Here is an 18,162-nt window from a genome sequence, read left to right as displayed (position 1 = left end):
GACATCAAAATAGAAAAAAAGAAATATGCCAGTTGGTCTACTCTTTACATGCACAAAATAAAAACTTAGAAAAAAAAACTAAATACCTGAGGAATTAATTAAAAAGAACACTTATTGGCATATGTGTTTTTTAACTATGTCATATCAAGAGCATGCTTATTCTCTAGTCAGTTTCTGCTGCAGAGATCTAGGTCTCAACACAAAAGAGAAATCACAGCCACCCCCTAGTTGATGATCACACATTAAATGCATTACAACATTCGAATGGAATAAAATACAATTTAAACGATTTTACTTGTCTCACAACTACCCTCCTTCATAGAATGTATGTGTATATATATACCATGTTATATATGTTATGAAAAATATATTATTCATATATATGTATCTATTATATATATATATTTTTTACCATTTAATATGAAGTATCTGACATTTCTGAATTCTTTGCAGTATTAATAAGAGAGGCAAAAGCCCATCGGCTACAAAGTGTATGCTTGTGGGTCATTTCTTAGTCTTTAACTGGGAAAATAGTTATTGAATTAATTCTCATCTGTATGCAAAATAAGTGGCAAAGGAGATGTGTTCATATACTAGCAGAGAAGTAAATAAAAAGCATTGCAGTGATTTCAGAACACTATTAAACAATTTGCTTTAAGGAGCAAAAAATGGAAAAAGGGTACCACTTGAGGGCCTGCAATGAAAGGGTTAACAGACATATGCTGTATAATTAGGAGATGCATTAATGATTATGAATAGTAAATGCTTTGGTGCAAAGAAAAAAATTTTAGTCAAAGGGACATGCACCTATCTTACATGTTTATTAGTAACTGTATATAACTAGAGAATTCTGCTATTAAGAATCTTGCATTATTGGTGTAAATACTTCCAAGGGTACATCAAATTGTAATCTTTCATACGACATCCATCAAACCAGGCTGGAGATTTTGACAAACATTAAACACAGTAAGGAGGCAATTATGTATGCATGATTTAATCTGCAACTAATTAATATGCAAATTTATTCATATGTTAGTTACTAAATTAAAAATGCAAAGAAGCCCTTATGGTGATTCTCGAAATTTTGCACAAACAGAACATTTAAAATGTAAGAAAAATGAAGTTTTTCAGAAATCTATAACACACTTTCACTGTCTCCAGAACCTGTTGCACTAAGAAGACTCAAAAATATGTGTTTAAATACTAGATAATAATTTAAAAGGTGTGCTAATTTCATGTGAGAATGTGGGAACAGAAAGGTTAATCAGCATTCTCTTGAACTCTTAAGAGATACACTCTAATTACCAGACAAATGGTATTCTATTTCTAAGCTTCCTTCCCTGCTTTTAGGGTTGTCAGAAGTTGGTCATCCTACTGATATCCTGGGCAAGTGGTGAGGGGAATAAATAGATATATTGAAAATTCCAGGGTGACTTGGAGACCATTTGGTGTTCACTAAACATACAATTCATTCTTCAAGATGGCAACTCGCTGTTTTTGCCTTTGGGGAAAGCTCTTTGCAAACAGAGGAATGGGAGGGAAATCTTGATAGAGACTAGAAATTCTCCCAAACTGAATGAATTTTCAAATACAATGTGACTAACCTGAGAGCAACAACCTCCCGAAAAAGCAGAAGGTAATTTCATCCGAGTTCAATCTGGCTATTTCAGCCCTGCATTTTCCAGACAGTCCCAAACTGATTTGTATCTGTGATGGGAAAAGGAGGGGTGTACAGTAGTGATAAAGTATAGGTATCTTCTGGTGCCTGCTTACAAGGGAGCATCCATTCAAGTGCATACGTTATCCTTTGGCTCTATCGCCTTTGCCAGGATCTGATTTCCCCCTGACTTTTTCGTGATCAGCAGCAAGATTTTATGTGGACTGCCTCTCCTCTGATTACCTTTCTCCTCCGAAGTCCGAAGGCCACGCTTACAGCTCCTGAAGCTGGCACCTGGGACAGCTGCAGTGGCCTCAAGAAATCAACACAAGTCAATTGAACGAGGAAGCACAATAACAGTGTCCACAGCTCTTCTCAGGGCTCTGAACTCTCACCCACGGCAAAAAAATAAATAAATAATAAAATTAAAAAAAAATCACCATCAGTCTCATCCCTGCCAAGTGACACACAAAAAGGAAGTTAACCATTGGCTGCGACTCGCATTCACAGTCTGACTCTGCTCTCCCAGCCTCCCCGAGCCCCTTCCGATGCCAAGTGGACTACAGCTTGCCCATTTCATTTCAGCCGCGGCAGCCAAAAAAAGCACTGCCCCAGCGTGCGGTGACAAGCAGTCTGTTTTGATATTAGTACCTCAGTATGTGATAGAAGAGAGTCAGATGTCCCCAAACTATTGCTCCCCCCTGAGGGACAGTGTCCTGGCCTTGCCTGGCCAGAAAGATGGGGAGTGTGCGGCAAAGCCTCAGCTTGGAAAGCACAGGGGAGGGAGACCCCTCACCCCCAGACCCCAGCTGAAATGGCGAGGCGGGCCTCTTCTGGGGGAGGACCCCCCCCCCCCCCCCCCCCCCCCGCTGGCTAGCCAGAAATACACCTCTGATTCCAGTCTCTCCCTGCCAGCCAGCACACCTGAGCGTAAACTGGCTCACAGAAATAAGAAAAGGTGTCTTTTCCTTATGTAATTAAATCTTAGTAGGCACTCGTAAGTAAACAGCAGATTTTCTTATTTTTCTTTCGTGAAAGAAAGGGGACTATGAGGAGTTGAGAATAATGGATTTTTCTCCCCTTGACCCCCAGAGAGGGAGGAGGGTGGGATAAAGCCTCCCCACTTTGTCCAGCACATTCTGATTTTCTGGCTGAAGGCACAGAACCCGACTCTAACCAGGTTGAACCTGAGGGTGGCCTGTAAGGGCCTCTTTCTCTCTGACATGAACATATCATGCTTTTTCCGATTCCATCGGGGCCTCCTCGGCGGCAGACCTGCCTTTCTGGGCATTCCAGGAGCCTGAGAGGAGCCAGAGCTTCTTCCTAGGTTATCGACGACTCCGTTTTTGTAGTGACCAGAACCGAACGTCAAGCCTTTCAGAGCTTCAACGTACACATTTGTGCATTCATTACACAGTGTTAAATCTAATTTGTTCTTTTTACTGTCGCAGGAAGCACATGTTTAAGGCAATCTGTTTCCTCATGTGAATGCTTTCCTGTCTGTTTAAAAAAAAAATTGCGACACTCTTTACCCCGAGTAACCAAGAGGTGATCATAAATATCCCTAAATAGCATTAAACAGATATGAAAGACATTAACACTTTCAGAATGCCAAAGTAGTATTGAAAAAAAATCCCAACAGATGCTCCTAGGTCAAAAAGTGAAATGTGTGTTTCCTGAAAAAACACTCTCATCAGAATTGTCAGTGAACTGCGAGGGGAGGAGTGAGGTGTCGCTGAGCAAATGAGGACCCTCTCGGTGAGGAGCACCATCCACTGCCAAAGGGCACTTGCTACAAAAAGCCACGTTTAAAGTGGGAGTTTGCAGAAAACCCATCTCCTTGGTAATCCACAAGGTGGCAATGACAGCAGACCAAGATGGCTCCCTCGGATCGATCCGGCTTCCCGGGGAGAGATTCTGTCTGTGAATGGATGCTTGGTCCCTGCTCGGGGACACGGAGGAAGATGGCCATCCACACAGGGCCTTTCCCCAGGAACCCAACCTCGAGCCTGGATTTTCTATGAATTAACACTGGCTGGGGAAAGACATCCGTGATGGAAGGTAGAGACCATGCTCTTTCTCCACGACCTCCTTTTCCAGAGGTTCTTCCCTCTCCCCCAACCCCCCAACCAATTGCAAGAGTTAAGTAATCAGCCCTTACAAAAAAATTGTTTTAAGTTTCCCACAGCCGGCAAGCAAAAATACTTTTATGATTTCAGCAAGGGCACTCGGAAACAACACATTATAACACGGCAAAGGCAAGTCTTGGACTTTCCCCTTAAAACATCTGTATAAATAGTCCTGTTTAATGTTAGAAGTTTACCTAAACAGTCCTAAGCAAATCAAACTCTGACTTGGTAAGAGAAACAAACTGCCACACCCACCCACCTACTTAACTCATCTTTGTCTTGGCACACGAATCAAAACCCAGGCCTCACATTCCCTCACCAAGGGCACCGGAGCCAGGCTCATCGAGGAGGAAGCACGCATCACTCCCAGGACCCAGTCCTGGCCAATTACAGAAAGACCCTGCTAGAACATGAAAGAAGAAGCATGCACCTCCTATCACATAGAGGCAGGGCTGGTTTCGGCTGAGCCAGATATTGGCAGGGGGAATCACTGTGAGGAGCTTTGTCATCTTGGACTGATGTCCCGTTCAAAGGGGAAAAGATGGAGTCCACACTTGAGCACTAACTTGCGGAGTGAGCAGTCTAATATTGAAAAAGGCTGACTTGGATGCCTTGGCCTGACTGAGATGCTACTATCAGGACAAGGAGATACACAAAGCACTTGCAATCTGTAACAATAAAAGGGTAATATGCTAATTAGACCAGCCATCCTTCATGACAGCCATCCTTCCAAACAAAGCCACATATGGTGGGGGCTGCAGAAGAGGGGGCAGAGGCGGAAGAGTCCCCTGGCTGTGGTGGCAGTGGGCAGGGGCGGGGACAAGGCCCTTTCACCAATTTTGTGCACCGGGGCCTCTAGTATTTTAGCATTTCAGAAACACCAAGTGTCCTTCGGTAGGCAGGATTCTTCTGCATCCAGCTGAGACTCTGCTCTTAGTTTCTGCCTGCTACCAACTACTCTGGTAAACTAGCTGCTGAATTCTTCCCCTGTGCCAGAAGATAGGCGTTACCTTGTTGCTCATGTGAACAATGGCAGTGTTTGTCACTATCATCAGCTGTTACCATATCTTCAACATTACACTGCGATAGGACCATGCTAACCACCATTAAAAACCCCAGCTGATCAGATTCCATGTTCTTAAGCACTGGACCATTCTGTCTCCATTACAGAAATGCTATCCTGGGCTGTCTAGTCTTTCTAACAGGTCTGCCTCTTGGGTGGAAGTTGTGTGTTATCACTAGTGCACTACGTGGGCGTGCTGAGACTCCTTCTCCAGTGAGGTGAAACTCCCGAATATTTAATGTATTCTAAGTTTCCATTTCCTTAGCCATGAATAAATAGTAGTACTCACAGAATTTTGGTAGGATTAAATGCTTTAAAATAGGTGCAAAGTGCTCATGTTTGGCACAGAGTAAACACTATGCTAAGGGTGAGTATTAGTTACCACTATCATCTCAGACACCATTAAACAGACACCATTTATATGTATTTTGTAAATCATAAAATAGGAGTGTGACCTTACCAAGGTCACTGGGTAAATAGAAGATATTACACATGAAATTAAAAAGAGCTCTTTATTTCTACCCTGCTATACCATTTTTATTGCTATATTTATTCATTGGAAATATATTTCAAAGTAATGTGCATAACACAAGGAGTTTAGCTTCTATGAGACAAAAAAAAAAAGATGTATATAAAATAAGACCCTTACCTTCTTTAAGGTGGATACATAATAAACCCAAAGGACAAAAAGTGTTTGTGGTATACTGAGGGTTATTTTATTTTGATGGCACAACCATCTCTAAAGGCCAGACTTTATGCTTTTGAAAATGATAAGGCCATTCCACAAGTTGGGATGTGAGACAACAATGGGGGTTTCCTTAAACATGAAGAATCTTGGTTAGGAAGCTTTACAATTTAAATGAAGGGCACACAGCAGAGAAAGAAATGTTCAAATAGATGGTATGTCTAGATTTTATTTTAGTTGAATAATATACTTGGAAGGAGTATGTATGAAGAAAGAGATGAATGAATTATGAATTAATGAGTGAATGAATGAAAACTTTGAAAAATGCTTTTTCCTCTGGGTGCTCCAAACTTATTTTAGGGATCCACGTAATAGCTAGATGTTGATGTAATTTATTAAAGAGAAAACAAAAGTAGCATTATTTTGTTTTACAAGTAAAAGAATTACCTATTGGGGTTTGATTTTTGTAATTCCAACTATATACATCCCATTATGGATGTATATTTTGCCTAGCACTACCAATTCAGCTATAGATTATATGTGGCAATATCATATGCATCTAAACACGAACGTCATATAAAGGCACTATATGGCTTTGTTAATAAAATTTCACTCATGAAGCATATGTCTTAGTATTAAATGGCAGAAATTTTACCTTTCTATTACATAATAATACGTTCACATAGTACATTAGTTACATAAATAGGTTTATTTTCCATTCAGCTTAATGATTTTAAAAATTCAAATTGATTGAGCAAATTTTCATCACTAGGTCATGAACGTTCTTTTAAAATCTCAGCTTCAGTAGTAATGAAAAGGGAGTTTAGCACTGCTGCACCCTTCACAAATTTTACTTTTAGCCCATCTGCTAAACATATCAAGTTATTAGACTTTCTTATGATGATAAAGCCCCAGTTTTTATACTCTACTTAATATTGAATTATTTTGTGCTTCAAGTTCATTTTATAATAAGCAAGCTGGAAAATATTATTGTACCGTGGGTTAATACACCTGAGCACCTGTGAAACAACCGAATCCCCAAACACGGTTGCTTGAAAGCGTTAACACTAAGAAATCAGCCACCTACTTGAAACTGCTTTCTCATGGCAGCTGATGATATAACGATATACTGTGCCAATCGGTAGAATGAAGCCATTACAATATTATTATAAGTATAATCCAGAAGGCATATTCAGAATGATATGGGTTGGGAGGGAGGAGGCTGCTCTAGACAGGCACTCATTCTCAGATAATATCAAAATAATTGTTTCAGAACAGCATTTTTTTCTAAAAATGGCAACTGTAAGTGGTGACAGTGAGTTTTTACATGGACGTGTGAAGAATGGACCACAAGGGTCGTTTTTCTGAGAAAATATAAGTCTTTTTAATAGGAGCCACAAAGGAAATGCCCTTGAATTACTGTCATTGCAGACACAACTGAATTCTAGCAACAGAACACAGATTTTTCTTCACAACTTGCTATGAAGAGGACTTCAGGGGGAAAAAAAATGTCCCCAGTCTTCTGCTCCACCGAATACTCAAAATAAATTTAGTGAAACCTAATCTACACACAGATCCTCTTCTGATTACTCTGGAAGTAATCGCTTTATAGATCAAGTTTCAACCCTAGTAGCAGATTTATGATTAATTAATTCCTCGGATGAAAAAGTTAGACTAGAGAGACAATAGGGGGTGTCATTAAAACACTGAAATACAATTATTAAAATGTCCTTTTCAAAATCCAATTTGCCATTCTTTCAGAACTGAATCTATAGTTCTCACCAAAACTTCAATCCTATTTCCCACTCCTGCAACTCTGAGACGAGATGCTGAATCTTCTGCACTACCTTCATTTCTCTGAAGAGGGAGCATATGCTTAAGCTAAGCCACAAAGTCCTAAGCAGCCCGCACCTCTGCAGCAGCTGCAACTTTAAAAAGGGGAATCGTTCGCATGCTGCTGCTTTGAGATAAAATAATCGAGCGTTTAAAACCACACATTTTGCACAAAAGCTCTATCCTCTAAAATGCGCACCTACACTCGTGTACACAAACACAGCTTGGGAAGGTTGGGATCAAGGCTGAGAATCTCATGCTATTGCTTTGAAAGGCAACATTATGTTCAGTCTAATAATTCAGTGAAATTTATTAAAAAAACAAAACCACAATAACAAAAGCAAGTGTCTGTCAACAGCCTGACAATTTCATCTGCTTCAAGGAAATACAACTTAGCTATTTTTGAAGAGACCCTTCATTCCAGTTAGGGTTATTGGTACTTATTATGAGAGAATCTTACTTAGTCCTCCAAGTGCTATCTAACTTTGATTTATTATTTTCAAACAAAAACTTTTGATGTTTGAAACCAGGAAACACACCTTGGAAATGCAGTAATTATCAATGATCGAGGGGGAAAAAATGGGGGGAAAAAATCTCTGTTAGAAAATAAAACAAATGCTTTAATTCATGAAATATTAAAGGTTCACAAAAGTGGTAGTCGACTGAATAGTAAGCCAACCATCTATATTATTCCACATGCATAAAATAAATTCACAGATCTATAAAAAGAATAACTTTTTATAATTTCAAAACATACGCAAGCTCTGTTTCAATTCTCCATCTAGATAAAGCAACCTTGCAGTGGCTTCTCAGATTTCTTAATAATTAAACACCACTCAGATGAAGTCTATGACTTCACACCAAATATACTCTTCAATGAACGTGATAAAGTAAGGTCCAAAAGAAGAGTTCCCGGAAATGTATTTCTCCTTTCTCAACAAATGATTCTAGTTTCACACTAAATGCTATTATTTCAAAATTCTGAACAAAAATATAGAAAATTGTAGCAAATTCTTGAAGGACTGGAATGCCTATATATGTTGTATATTTGTATGTCTTGCATGCTTTTGAAATAGTTTAATGCAATAAGAACCCTCAATGACAACTTAAATATGTATAGATTCTCCTATATTTGTTTCATAACAGGCCATTTGCAAAAAGCATGACCTCTAACCGCAATAGTGAGAATATGATTGGTTTTCAAAGAAACAATGAATATGCCGAACTTTGGAAGCTTTTGGTTTACTGAATTCAGTATTAACTGCACAAAATAAGGAGTACTCTGTGGTGAATGTTTGTCAGTTTTCAAGGTATTTCCTAGTGTCACGTTCTATATAAATTATGTGGATATTATGTTTTCCTTATTTGGGATGATTTAATTGCATTATCCTTCACCCACCTATATACCTTCATAATTAGTAAGCACAAGTTTAATATCCAAACTTTGTGCTTAATTATCTTTAATTGACAAATGGTCATACTGTGTTTAAAGTTGGAATACTGTGACTTACCCTAACATTTCAATGTAAATTCCTATATGTTTTGACAAAGTACCTACCCCTCCAGGAATGGCCCTTGAAGAGACTCTTCTCATCACACAATTGGCTGGCTACTTCCAGACATTCCTATTCAGGATAGAGCCCAGGTGGCTGACACATCATTTTAAGCTTAATACAAATTCTATTTTAACAAAAGTTGTCTTGTCACTGAAGTTACAATTTGGTTGACAAGATCAAGCATCATTGTGACTTCCTTAGGATCAGTCTTAAACGTGATGGGGGAAATTATGCATTTTAAGTACTGAATTTTTTTATCATCTAAGATTTCTGGGCCTCTAATATGGAAGAAATAATTTACCAATTTCTCTTTTAAATTAAGATTTCTTCATGCATTGAGAAAAGTTTTTTCCTCCAAATAATTTCCGGTATGAACTCAACATCATGTTTGAAACCTTCAAATATGGAGGGTTTTTAATATAATGGAAATCACAAAATAATAATTGTCATCAGCATTATCTACTTTTTCGTGATTTTCTAGTAATCTCTTCTATAAAAAGGAAGTATCATTAGAACTTGAAGATTTTATTTTATTCAGAATTTTTTTCTTATGAAAATTGCTAAACATTGAATTTTTATTTTTCAAATCCATATGATGATTAACTCGGGTCTCAAATTTTCTTTGAGGTTCTAAATTTAATTTTAGGATATTTATGACATTAGAGATTGTCTTCCTTAAAATCCGCTTGTCTAAAATGATCTCTGACCACTTAATACAATGGCAGATCCTCCTAAATTTCAAATAAAAACAAACACACAAACAGTAACACCGAAACTGCAATTCAGCACAAAAAATAGATTTTACTAAAAAGTAAAGTGTGAATAAAGGATCACTTAGTGATATACAAGACCATGAACTATTTCTAAGGATAAAACTTATTTCCAGAGAACTCTGAGGTTCTAGGGATTTCAGCAGAGGGTGACAATGGATTCAAAACTGGATTGGAAGTGGAGATAGATTCCACAAATGTCTAAATGATTGTAGTTATTAATAGTTTCTGGTAAAATGTATATTGTTTGAAACATTCCAAATTTAAGATTAAAGTCTTATGTATTTACATACTTATGGGCACAAGAATGTTTCTGAAAGGAGATGCATGTCTTTGTGTTTGGAAAAAATATTTTAAAACTACACAATATGAAAAGTTTTTGCTTTCTAGATGTTAATGCTCCTGTGCTAATATTTAAAAATCGTGGATCATTTTTCCAAAACTGTGATTTAAAATGGTGGATTTTTCTGCATAAATTCATGATTTAGTGTGTATGTTATTAGGTTATATGAAGGGTAAGACAACTGCTGAAAAGAGCAGTAACTTTGAAAAACACTGAGATGGTAACTGGTTTTAAAAAGAAAACCAAGATATTGAAGTCAAACACATAAGTAGTTCCCAAGTAGAGTCTGGAAATTAGCTAAGAGAAACAAACCGGCATCAACAAAAGGAGCTTTCTGACTGAAGTCCCATCACCAGGTAAGGGCTTACAAAGGCCTGGGATAGGACTGAAAGGAGCACATGGTGGAACCTGAACAGAGAACATTACAATGTTCTGCATGCTACGAAAGGCTCTGGGCAATTGGAGTTGTCATTTCACACAGCCTTTCCTTTAAACACAACATCCCTCTTGTCCCACTGCAGGCTTGTTCTCCAGAGGGAAGGACTTCCTCTCCCCACTGCGCCTGTGCACAGCCCTACAGGATGGTCTTCCGCCCCCTCCCCTGCCCGGCTTCCTCAGTGACCTGAGGGCTCTAAGCAGTAGAGAGCACAGGCACACGCGCAAGGGCCTGCCAGTTCCATGGCACGCTTTTGGGCCAAGCGAACGTTTTCTCTCTCCCACGGATGCTGTAGGATTCTCAAAAACAGGGCCAGGCAAGCCCCTCACTCTCCTCATTTCCTACAAGACCCCGCCTAATGGCCGCCAGAGAAGTCCAGCCTCTGCCCCGCAGTCATGTCATCAATAACATCTGATTACAGATGTCACAGTTTCAATTTTATTTGTTTTATGTTAAGGAAGAGAAAGGTCCCATTTTGAAAACAACAACAACAAACAAACAAAAACAAGTGGAGTTGACACAATAGATTGTGACAGATTTATTACTATTTATCACGGTAAATATGTATGAAAGAAAACATAAATGTCTTTATCTAGTCATAATCACTCCAAAGGAAACCTTTCATTAACCGCAATTTTTGTTATTTGTTATAAAAATATTCGTATATATTGTAGCAAGTTTTAGAGGTGTCTCTCATCAAGTAAATATTCATAAGTGTATCTGAGCTTAAAAAGAGAATTAAACATAGCGAAGATCTAAAAATACAGATCTACTGGGGCAAAAGTGTTACAGTGTCTACTACAGACCATCTCTTTGGGTAAAAATAAAATATACATTTTGTGTGATGGTAATGCACGTAATCAATACATACAACAAAGCTAATATAAGCCAAGTTACACTGCTATTTAAACAGAGCTAGATTATTTTTAAAGTAATGACAATAAATAGATTACTGGATTCCAAAAATCAACCGAGCTATCCTCTTCTTCTTGAATAAAACAAAAAGTCAAGCACACAAAAAAAGGGTAACATTTCCATTTCCACAGAACTTCCCTCCTTGTCTTTCAAAAAAGGTACCCTATTTACCAAGATGTTCTATAAGGACCATTAAAATATGTAGCCAAGATATACTTTCTATGAATAGTAATTCCTAAACTGATCATCAAAACCCCAAAATTAAATAATGCAAACTAAATTTCCAATTCCAGATTTATTCAGAAGGAAAATGTACTTTAATATTTGTTAACATATCAACAACACATAAATTGTCTTAATAGCAAAGAAAATTTTGCTATTAAGACAATTTTCTATAGTGGCCAGTTCCCTCCAGGGAAATACTTAAAAATATACAATGAATTATGATAAATTGTTGTTAACAATGAATAAGCAGATAGATAATTTCTAATGCCACACCAAAGCACTCCTTAGAAACTGCAGATTTCTGCATTATTTTAAGCGCTGGAAAAAAAAAACAGAAACAACCTAAATGTATTTGAATATGAGGCATAAATAGGGCATTATAGCTTCAAGTTTTGCTTGGTTTTTATACCACAGAGCTATTCTATCATTTCAGAACATTCAAAGGTTCACTTATTGTACTTAATGCTGTCCGTATTAGGTTCAGGCATGTTTAGAATGTAAACAGCTGTGAGGACTATATCATTTCAAGTTTTCATAAAAGCTATTAAGAGCTAAAGTTTCATCTACATTAAATCCACCACAAATTTCAAGCTTAAACTATGCTTATAAAAACCTAAGGGGATATTAGTCAATTTCAATACAACATAGGAAAATCAAAGAATAAACACTCAGTACATATTAAGTGACTTACTGGTAGTCCAAAGTGACTATTCTATATGCATTGGCAGTTTTATTTATATAATATTTTTCTGTATTTATGGATACTTTTGTGATGCTTCTTCAACATGGCCAAGTTTATGATATTCAGCATACAAAGTCTGCTCCCCCCCCCATAGGAGTTATTCCGATATAGTCACTTAATAAATTTTTAGATGAACTGAAACTAAAATCAAGTCAAATACACAAGTGTTTGGGTTAATTTAACAGTGCATCTGCAAAAACTATTATTCTTCTAATTTATTAAAAATAAAATAAGCCGAAACCGGTTTGGCTCAGTGGTAGAGCATTGGTCTGAGGACTGAAGGGTCCCAGGTTCAATTCAGGTCGGGGGCATGTACCTTGGTTGTGGGCACATCCCCGGTGGGGGGTGTGCAGGAGGCAGCTGGTCGATGTTTCTCTCTCATCGACGTTTCTGGCTCTCTATCCCTCTCCCTTCCTCTCTGTAAAAAATCAATAAAATATATTTTAAAAATAAAATAAAATAAAATAAAAATGCAAGAATTGCTTAGTAATATATTTTCAGAAATATAATTTATTTTAGAGTGTAAGAACTTATAATAGGCCCATTATCATTCTTTTCAAAGAATACCAGTGTCCTACAGAACAGACATTTGAATTATAATATCTATCTCATAGAAAGAAAAGAAGAATTGGGGGGGAGGGGTAGAAAGAAGGAGAAAACAAAGAAGAGAAGAACTCATATTTTAATTCTATATGAAGAAGAAATTATTAGAAATAGATCAGTTTTAAATTAAAAAACAAAACAAAACAAACAAACAAAAAAAAAACCACACACCCACAAAACCAGGATCTCAAATCTGAAAATATATGTAAGAAATGAAAATACATTTCACTGTGATCACAGCCACTGTTTGCTGTGCTGGAGACTGGAGGCACCTCAGCCACTCCTGCATTTAGCTCGCTATGAGAAAGACCCAGAATGCTTTTGGTTACAGCTGGATTGTTCTTGCTGTCACCTGGTGTTTCAGACACAAATGGCTACAGAAGCAGCTACCTTTGCAGACTTATTCAGTAACCTCTTTAGAAAATAGAGACATTTTCTCTGCACTCTGGCCTGAAAACCATGTAAATTTTCCCTAAATCCTCTCCACAAATCTCCTTTCGCATGCAAATCCATAAATCATCATAATAGTGACAAAGAATTTAACCAACACATGAAACTAATACTCATTCTCTGGAAAGCTCTGCACAGGTAAGACTCCTGGACCTCCAGGCACCTTTTCAAGGCCCCCTTCAGAGCTTCATCTGCTGAACACCCTCACAACCACCCAGCCTTCCAGAACATGCCATTCATCACGCCAGCGCGGGTCAGGTGGCTGCATGTGCAGGGAGTTCCCTCCTCATCCACATTCTAGATAACCCTGCAGCTCTGGTGCATGGAACCTCACTTCCTCCTCCTGCCCTCAGGCCTCACAAAACAGAATGAAATTAATAATATTCAAAGCGGAAACAAGCAGTACTTACTGAAGATGGCAAACCTGGAGGAACTTTTCGAACTTTCTTTGTCTGTACCTCTGCAAGAAAACGAAGAGGCTGTGAGCTCCCCGCAGGCCCATTTTCCTAACTAAAAGCAGATCAAACTACCAAGCCTTTGAGATTAGACCAGATTTTCTTACATCGTTTCCTTAGCACAATGTTGCTACCAGGATCACTTTTTATCCTGTCAGAATTCAAATTTTGCCTTTTTTTTCATAAAAGTGCACATATTTAACTTTTTAATACTCTGATTCTTTAAAATGTTTCTCATATGGGCAGCGAAGAGAACCTAAGTGCTCACTGTAATAGCTCTTCCTCTACTACAGACTGTTAACGTACCCACCCAATGCACTACTATCATGGGCCTGACTATTGAGCAAATTTCATGATTTTTAAAAAAAAAATTTTGGGGGAGAGGTGGTAGGATGAGAGGGCGATATTAAAAAAGAAAGGAAAGAGAGACTCCTAATAATCACTCAGGCATTCAGACAGAGGAATACCTTACCCATGGCACTACTGTGAAGAGGCCTCCTTCGGGGGTTATTGCTAGAATACTGATAATACTGGGAACCAGGTTTGGTGGGCGAAAGGGTTCCTGGATTGCCCATATCCATGTCACCTCCAAGGAGACTCTGCTGAAAGGTTAAAAAGGGAAAACAAACATATAAGGTTAATTTTTCACATTCACCACCCCCGCAACTGATTGTTAGTACTTAAAACCAATGCCATAAAGAAAACAGCATCTGCTAAGCTGAAACAATTAAAACCACACACAAAACAAAAAAGGGAAAGAAAGCAGCCTAATAAGCTAGCACAGAGTTGGTGAATTTTTAATTCCTACTTTGGAAAGGAAGGTAGAAGGTGGTTCCCTCCGAAGCAATATTTTAATCTTTTAAGAAGACTAACATTTTGATGTAAAAGAAAAGGGCACTTATGTAAAACTAATGTTTTCTTTATCTCTACTTAAGCTCACATCTGGGAACTATTCATGCCCTTCCTTAACAAGAACCAAGAAGCATCTGATTTTTCCGAACGCACACAACTCCCTGGCTGCTTATGTGGGGGTGAGTGGAGATAGATGCTTAAGTCCACTGAGACCCCTGCCTCTGCATCAGCACAGCAAGATCCCCCACAGAGGTACGCAGCACCCACAGGAAAGAAAATGCCAACGATCCGGGAGGAAATTCAAATCCTCACATTAACTCCCAAAATCATAGAAACAGGAGGCTCACAGGAACAAATTAAGGAACTTTAGGTGCCCTCTTGAGGACTATCAGAGGCTGAAACACATCCCCACAGATTAAACATTTACCTGAACACGAGAAAACTTTCACAAATATCATTAACGTATCACGCCGTGACAAATTACTAAAGCTTCGAAAATGATGACATAGGAAAGATTATATAATATCACATTTTCTAAAAACTACACAGAAACTTACCCATAACATATAAATCGTCTGATTATGCTCTGCATTGAACACATTGTTCTTTTAATTATTCTGATGTGAAGGAAAACAAGTGTAGATGCTACCATTTATATTAAGATCAAGTTTACTATTTAATAAAGAAATTTTAAAATTAAGTACTAAAAATCTAACTTTATCGTTACTTGTAATCAACTTTTACTGACTGAACTAATTACTGTCCTTGATAAAGTACAGAATGTGTTTTCCCTAATCTAAATTCTAATCACCATGTCACTCACAACAGACTTAGGGATGCTTCACTAACACACTATTCACATGCAAAATACTCTAAATAGGCCAATTATGACTCTGCCCCTGTTCCCTGGTTAACCCGCTGAGAACTGAAAAATTTCACAAGGCAGTCACCAACTAAAACAAAGAGTCCTTGTTTTAAATTAAGGCAGTCTTTTTGATTCCTAAATAGCTCAACAAAGTGGCATGTCTGCTAGTGAAAGCAGTTGGTCAAATATGACCCATAAGCTGGAAAATCAAAAATTCAAACCTCCTCTTTCCACTGCCATATAGCTAAATATTATAAAGAGACCCTTCCATTCCCAGGGATTTGTGAGTGCTGGATGAGTAATAGATAAAGGACTAATCAGCCACTGACAAGCTAGCTTTTGCCTGATTCCAGTTTCAGACTTTTTGAAGGGATACATAATAAACCTTACTTTGAAATAAAACTTCAAGGGTGAGATTTTAGGTTGGAAGCGCATTTTGAGTAATCAGATCACTGTAAGTATCTTAATATCTACCAAATAAATAGCCAATAAAAACCAGATTATATACAAGATAAAAATCTGGCATCCACATGCTCAATTACTGCTGTCTCTTCTGAATTTAAGATGCCAAAATGCTATGCAAGGACAAACTAAAATTCAGAGCTCTTTATAATCAACTTTTCTACAAAATCAGGAGTCCAACAGTATATCATATCAAATGATTGTCATTTTAGGGATGGCATTAAACATTTTTAGAATCTCAATTAACAAAATATTGATCTTAGTAAATCGTATTAACAGAGTCTATATATAAGTCCAAATCCAAATTTTCTTTGGAATTTTCATCAATAAATCTGCAGATGATTTAAATCACAACCTCCTTATAGTTTGGTAAATCTACAAAGGAGTCTTTATTTTATTGAAAATAGAAGTTTAAAATTATATTATTGACAATATTTTTGTACTTTTAAATTAAATTTATTGGGTGACATTGGTTAATAACAATATACTTAATATACACTTAAGCTTCAGGTGAATAACTATAATAAGACACCTGCATATACATGGTGTGCTCAACACCTGAAGTCTAGTCTCCTTCCTTCATCATTTATTTCATTCCCTTTAACTTCTCAGTCCTCCCCACACCCTTTCCCTTCTGGTAACCATGGATTACCCCATTTCTTCATGTTTATTTTTCTAAAATTATACAAAATATTCAGAAAAGTGCTGAGCAGATTTTTTTTAAATGCTTGCTTGTCTTTTTAATGAGCTTAACTATAGCTTTATGTTGTTGGTACCTGTGGCAAAGGTTTTCACTCCCAAGAAAGTAGATGCATTCAATAGGTCAACATAAAAAGAAAGAAGAAAAAAAAACTTGCAATACTGTATTTTAGCAGCATTTGCAATAGTGCTGTGAAAAATACAAAATGAAGGCTAGACGGAAGCTAAGAGCCTGTGGCTCATCTTATTGTTGTTAATGTAAAAGAAAATTATTTCATGGGCAAGTTGTAAATAGATCATGTATCCGACTCTAGAATGTACAGCCAGCCACAGGAACTACGTAGAGTGACTTAGTCTAAAACCAGACAGCGCCGACAAACATTTAGTGGCTCACGCTAATCTCTTTTTCACAAAGCACATTTCTGTGTCTATCTTTTTAGACTTGTTTGTTCCTTTTTCTTTTTCACTTGACAACAGAATCATTCTTCTAATGTAACAAAAATAAGCATTTCCTCACACTTAAGGGGGCCCCACTCAGCCCCCAGGGGAAATTAAGATAAAAATATATGTGTTCTCATTGTGGAGTATACTTGTGAAATGAACAATGACTATTGACTATTGTTTGGCCTTTACGTCACACACTTAACTGTTGCAATAAGAAAGATAAAAAAAAAAGAACTTTCCACCAGCTGAAAAACCTGAGTTTACAAATTTAAAGAGACACATGAATTTGATTGAATAAGGTAAATGAAGTATTGCATGTAATGGGCAAAGAATTCATTTATATACGAATTTACCCACATATCGTGTAAAGACAAATTTATGGTGAATAGAAGTTAAGGCTGAAAGGCAAATTAATGGTGAGTAGAAGTTAAGGTTGAAAGGCAAAGTCTACTTTTAAAATGGGTCAGTTTCTCTTTGCCTTACACAGGGCGAGCAGGGCTTCAGGTTTTGACATTGTGCACGCTCACGCTCTGCGGTTACGCTGGGTCCCAGTAGAAGGCTGCCCACGTCTGCCAGGAAACACTGGCAGCAAGTTGTGGCATCTCAGAAAGCTAACCTGTAAATCTTAAACCCAGAGTTCGACGTTCGCCTAACTGTCTGCCCTGTGATGAGATGAGCTCTTCCCCTTACTCATTCTTTGCTTTATTGAAAGATAAACAATTTCAAGACTCAGCATACTCCAATCAAAGTGTTAAATAGGCTGATATGGCCGATCAGGTTTAAATATTTGGGGGTCTATCCCCCTGTAGCCAATTCTTCAGCAGAGAGCCAGTCCCAACATAGCACTCCAATGCCAAGTGCAGCATTTTCTGTAAGGGTCCCTTTCAATTAACATTTCTGTTTGTTTGACACCAGATCTGGGTCTCAGACTGTCTTTCTAACAGATTCTCCACCCTGCCCCCACTTCTTTTGGGGGAA

The 18,162-nt window shown here is 37.7% G+C and overlaps 1 protein-coding gene across 29 annotated transcripts in view; it reads right to left on the bottom strand.

The window, feature by feature from the left end:
• The window catches only part of TCF4 (transcription factor 4), a 344,054-nt gene that overhangs the window by 112,267 nt on the left and 213,625 nt on the right, over positions 1–18,162 (bottom strand). For 18 of the 29 annotated variants that reach the window (XR_006740306.1, XM_036419939.2, XM_036419946.2 and 15 more), the window contains 2 exons: positions 14,335–14,464; positions 13,818–13,867 (listed from right to left, as the gene is read on the bottom strand). The exons of 4 other annotated variants lie outside the window; for them this stretch is intronic. Coding sequence is in view for 24 of the 25 variants with exons in the window: in XM_036419939.2 (XP_036275832.1) it covers positions 13,818–13,867; positions 14,335–14,464 (180 nt within the window). In the remaining variant the exon portion in view is untranslated. The remainder of the gene's footprint in view (positions 1–13,817; positions 13,868–14,334; positions 14,465–18,162) is intronic. 7 more of the 29 variants (XM_045574553.1, XM_045574565.1, XM_045574558.1 and 4 more) reach the window with 1 other exon arrangement.

The sequence above is a fragment of the Pipistrellus kuhlii genome, unplaced genomic scaffold (assembly GCF_014108245.1).
Source record: "Pipistrellus kuhlii isolate mPipKuh1 unplaced genomic scaffold, mPipKuh1.p scaffold_m20_p_6, whole genome shotgun sequence".
In the NCBI taxonomy this organism is placed as follows: Eukaryota; Metazoa; Chordata; class Mammalia; order Chiroptera; family Vespertilionidae; genus Pipistrellus; species Pipistrellus kuhlii.
Note: the sequence above shows the minus strand (reverse complement) of the source record. Positions and strands in the feature narration are given on the sequence as shown.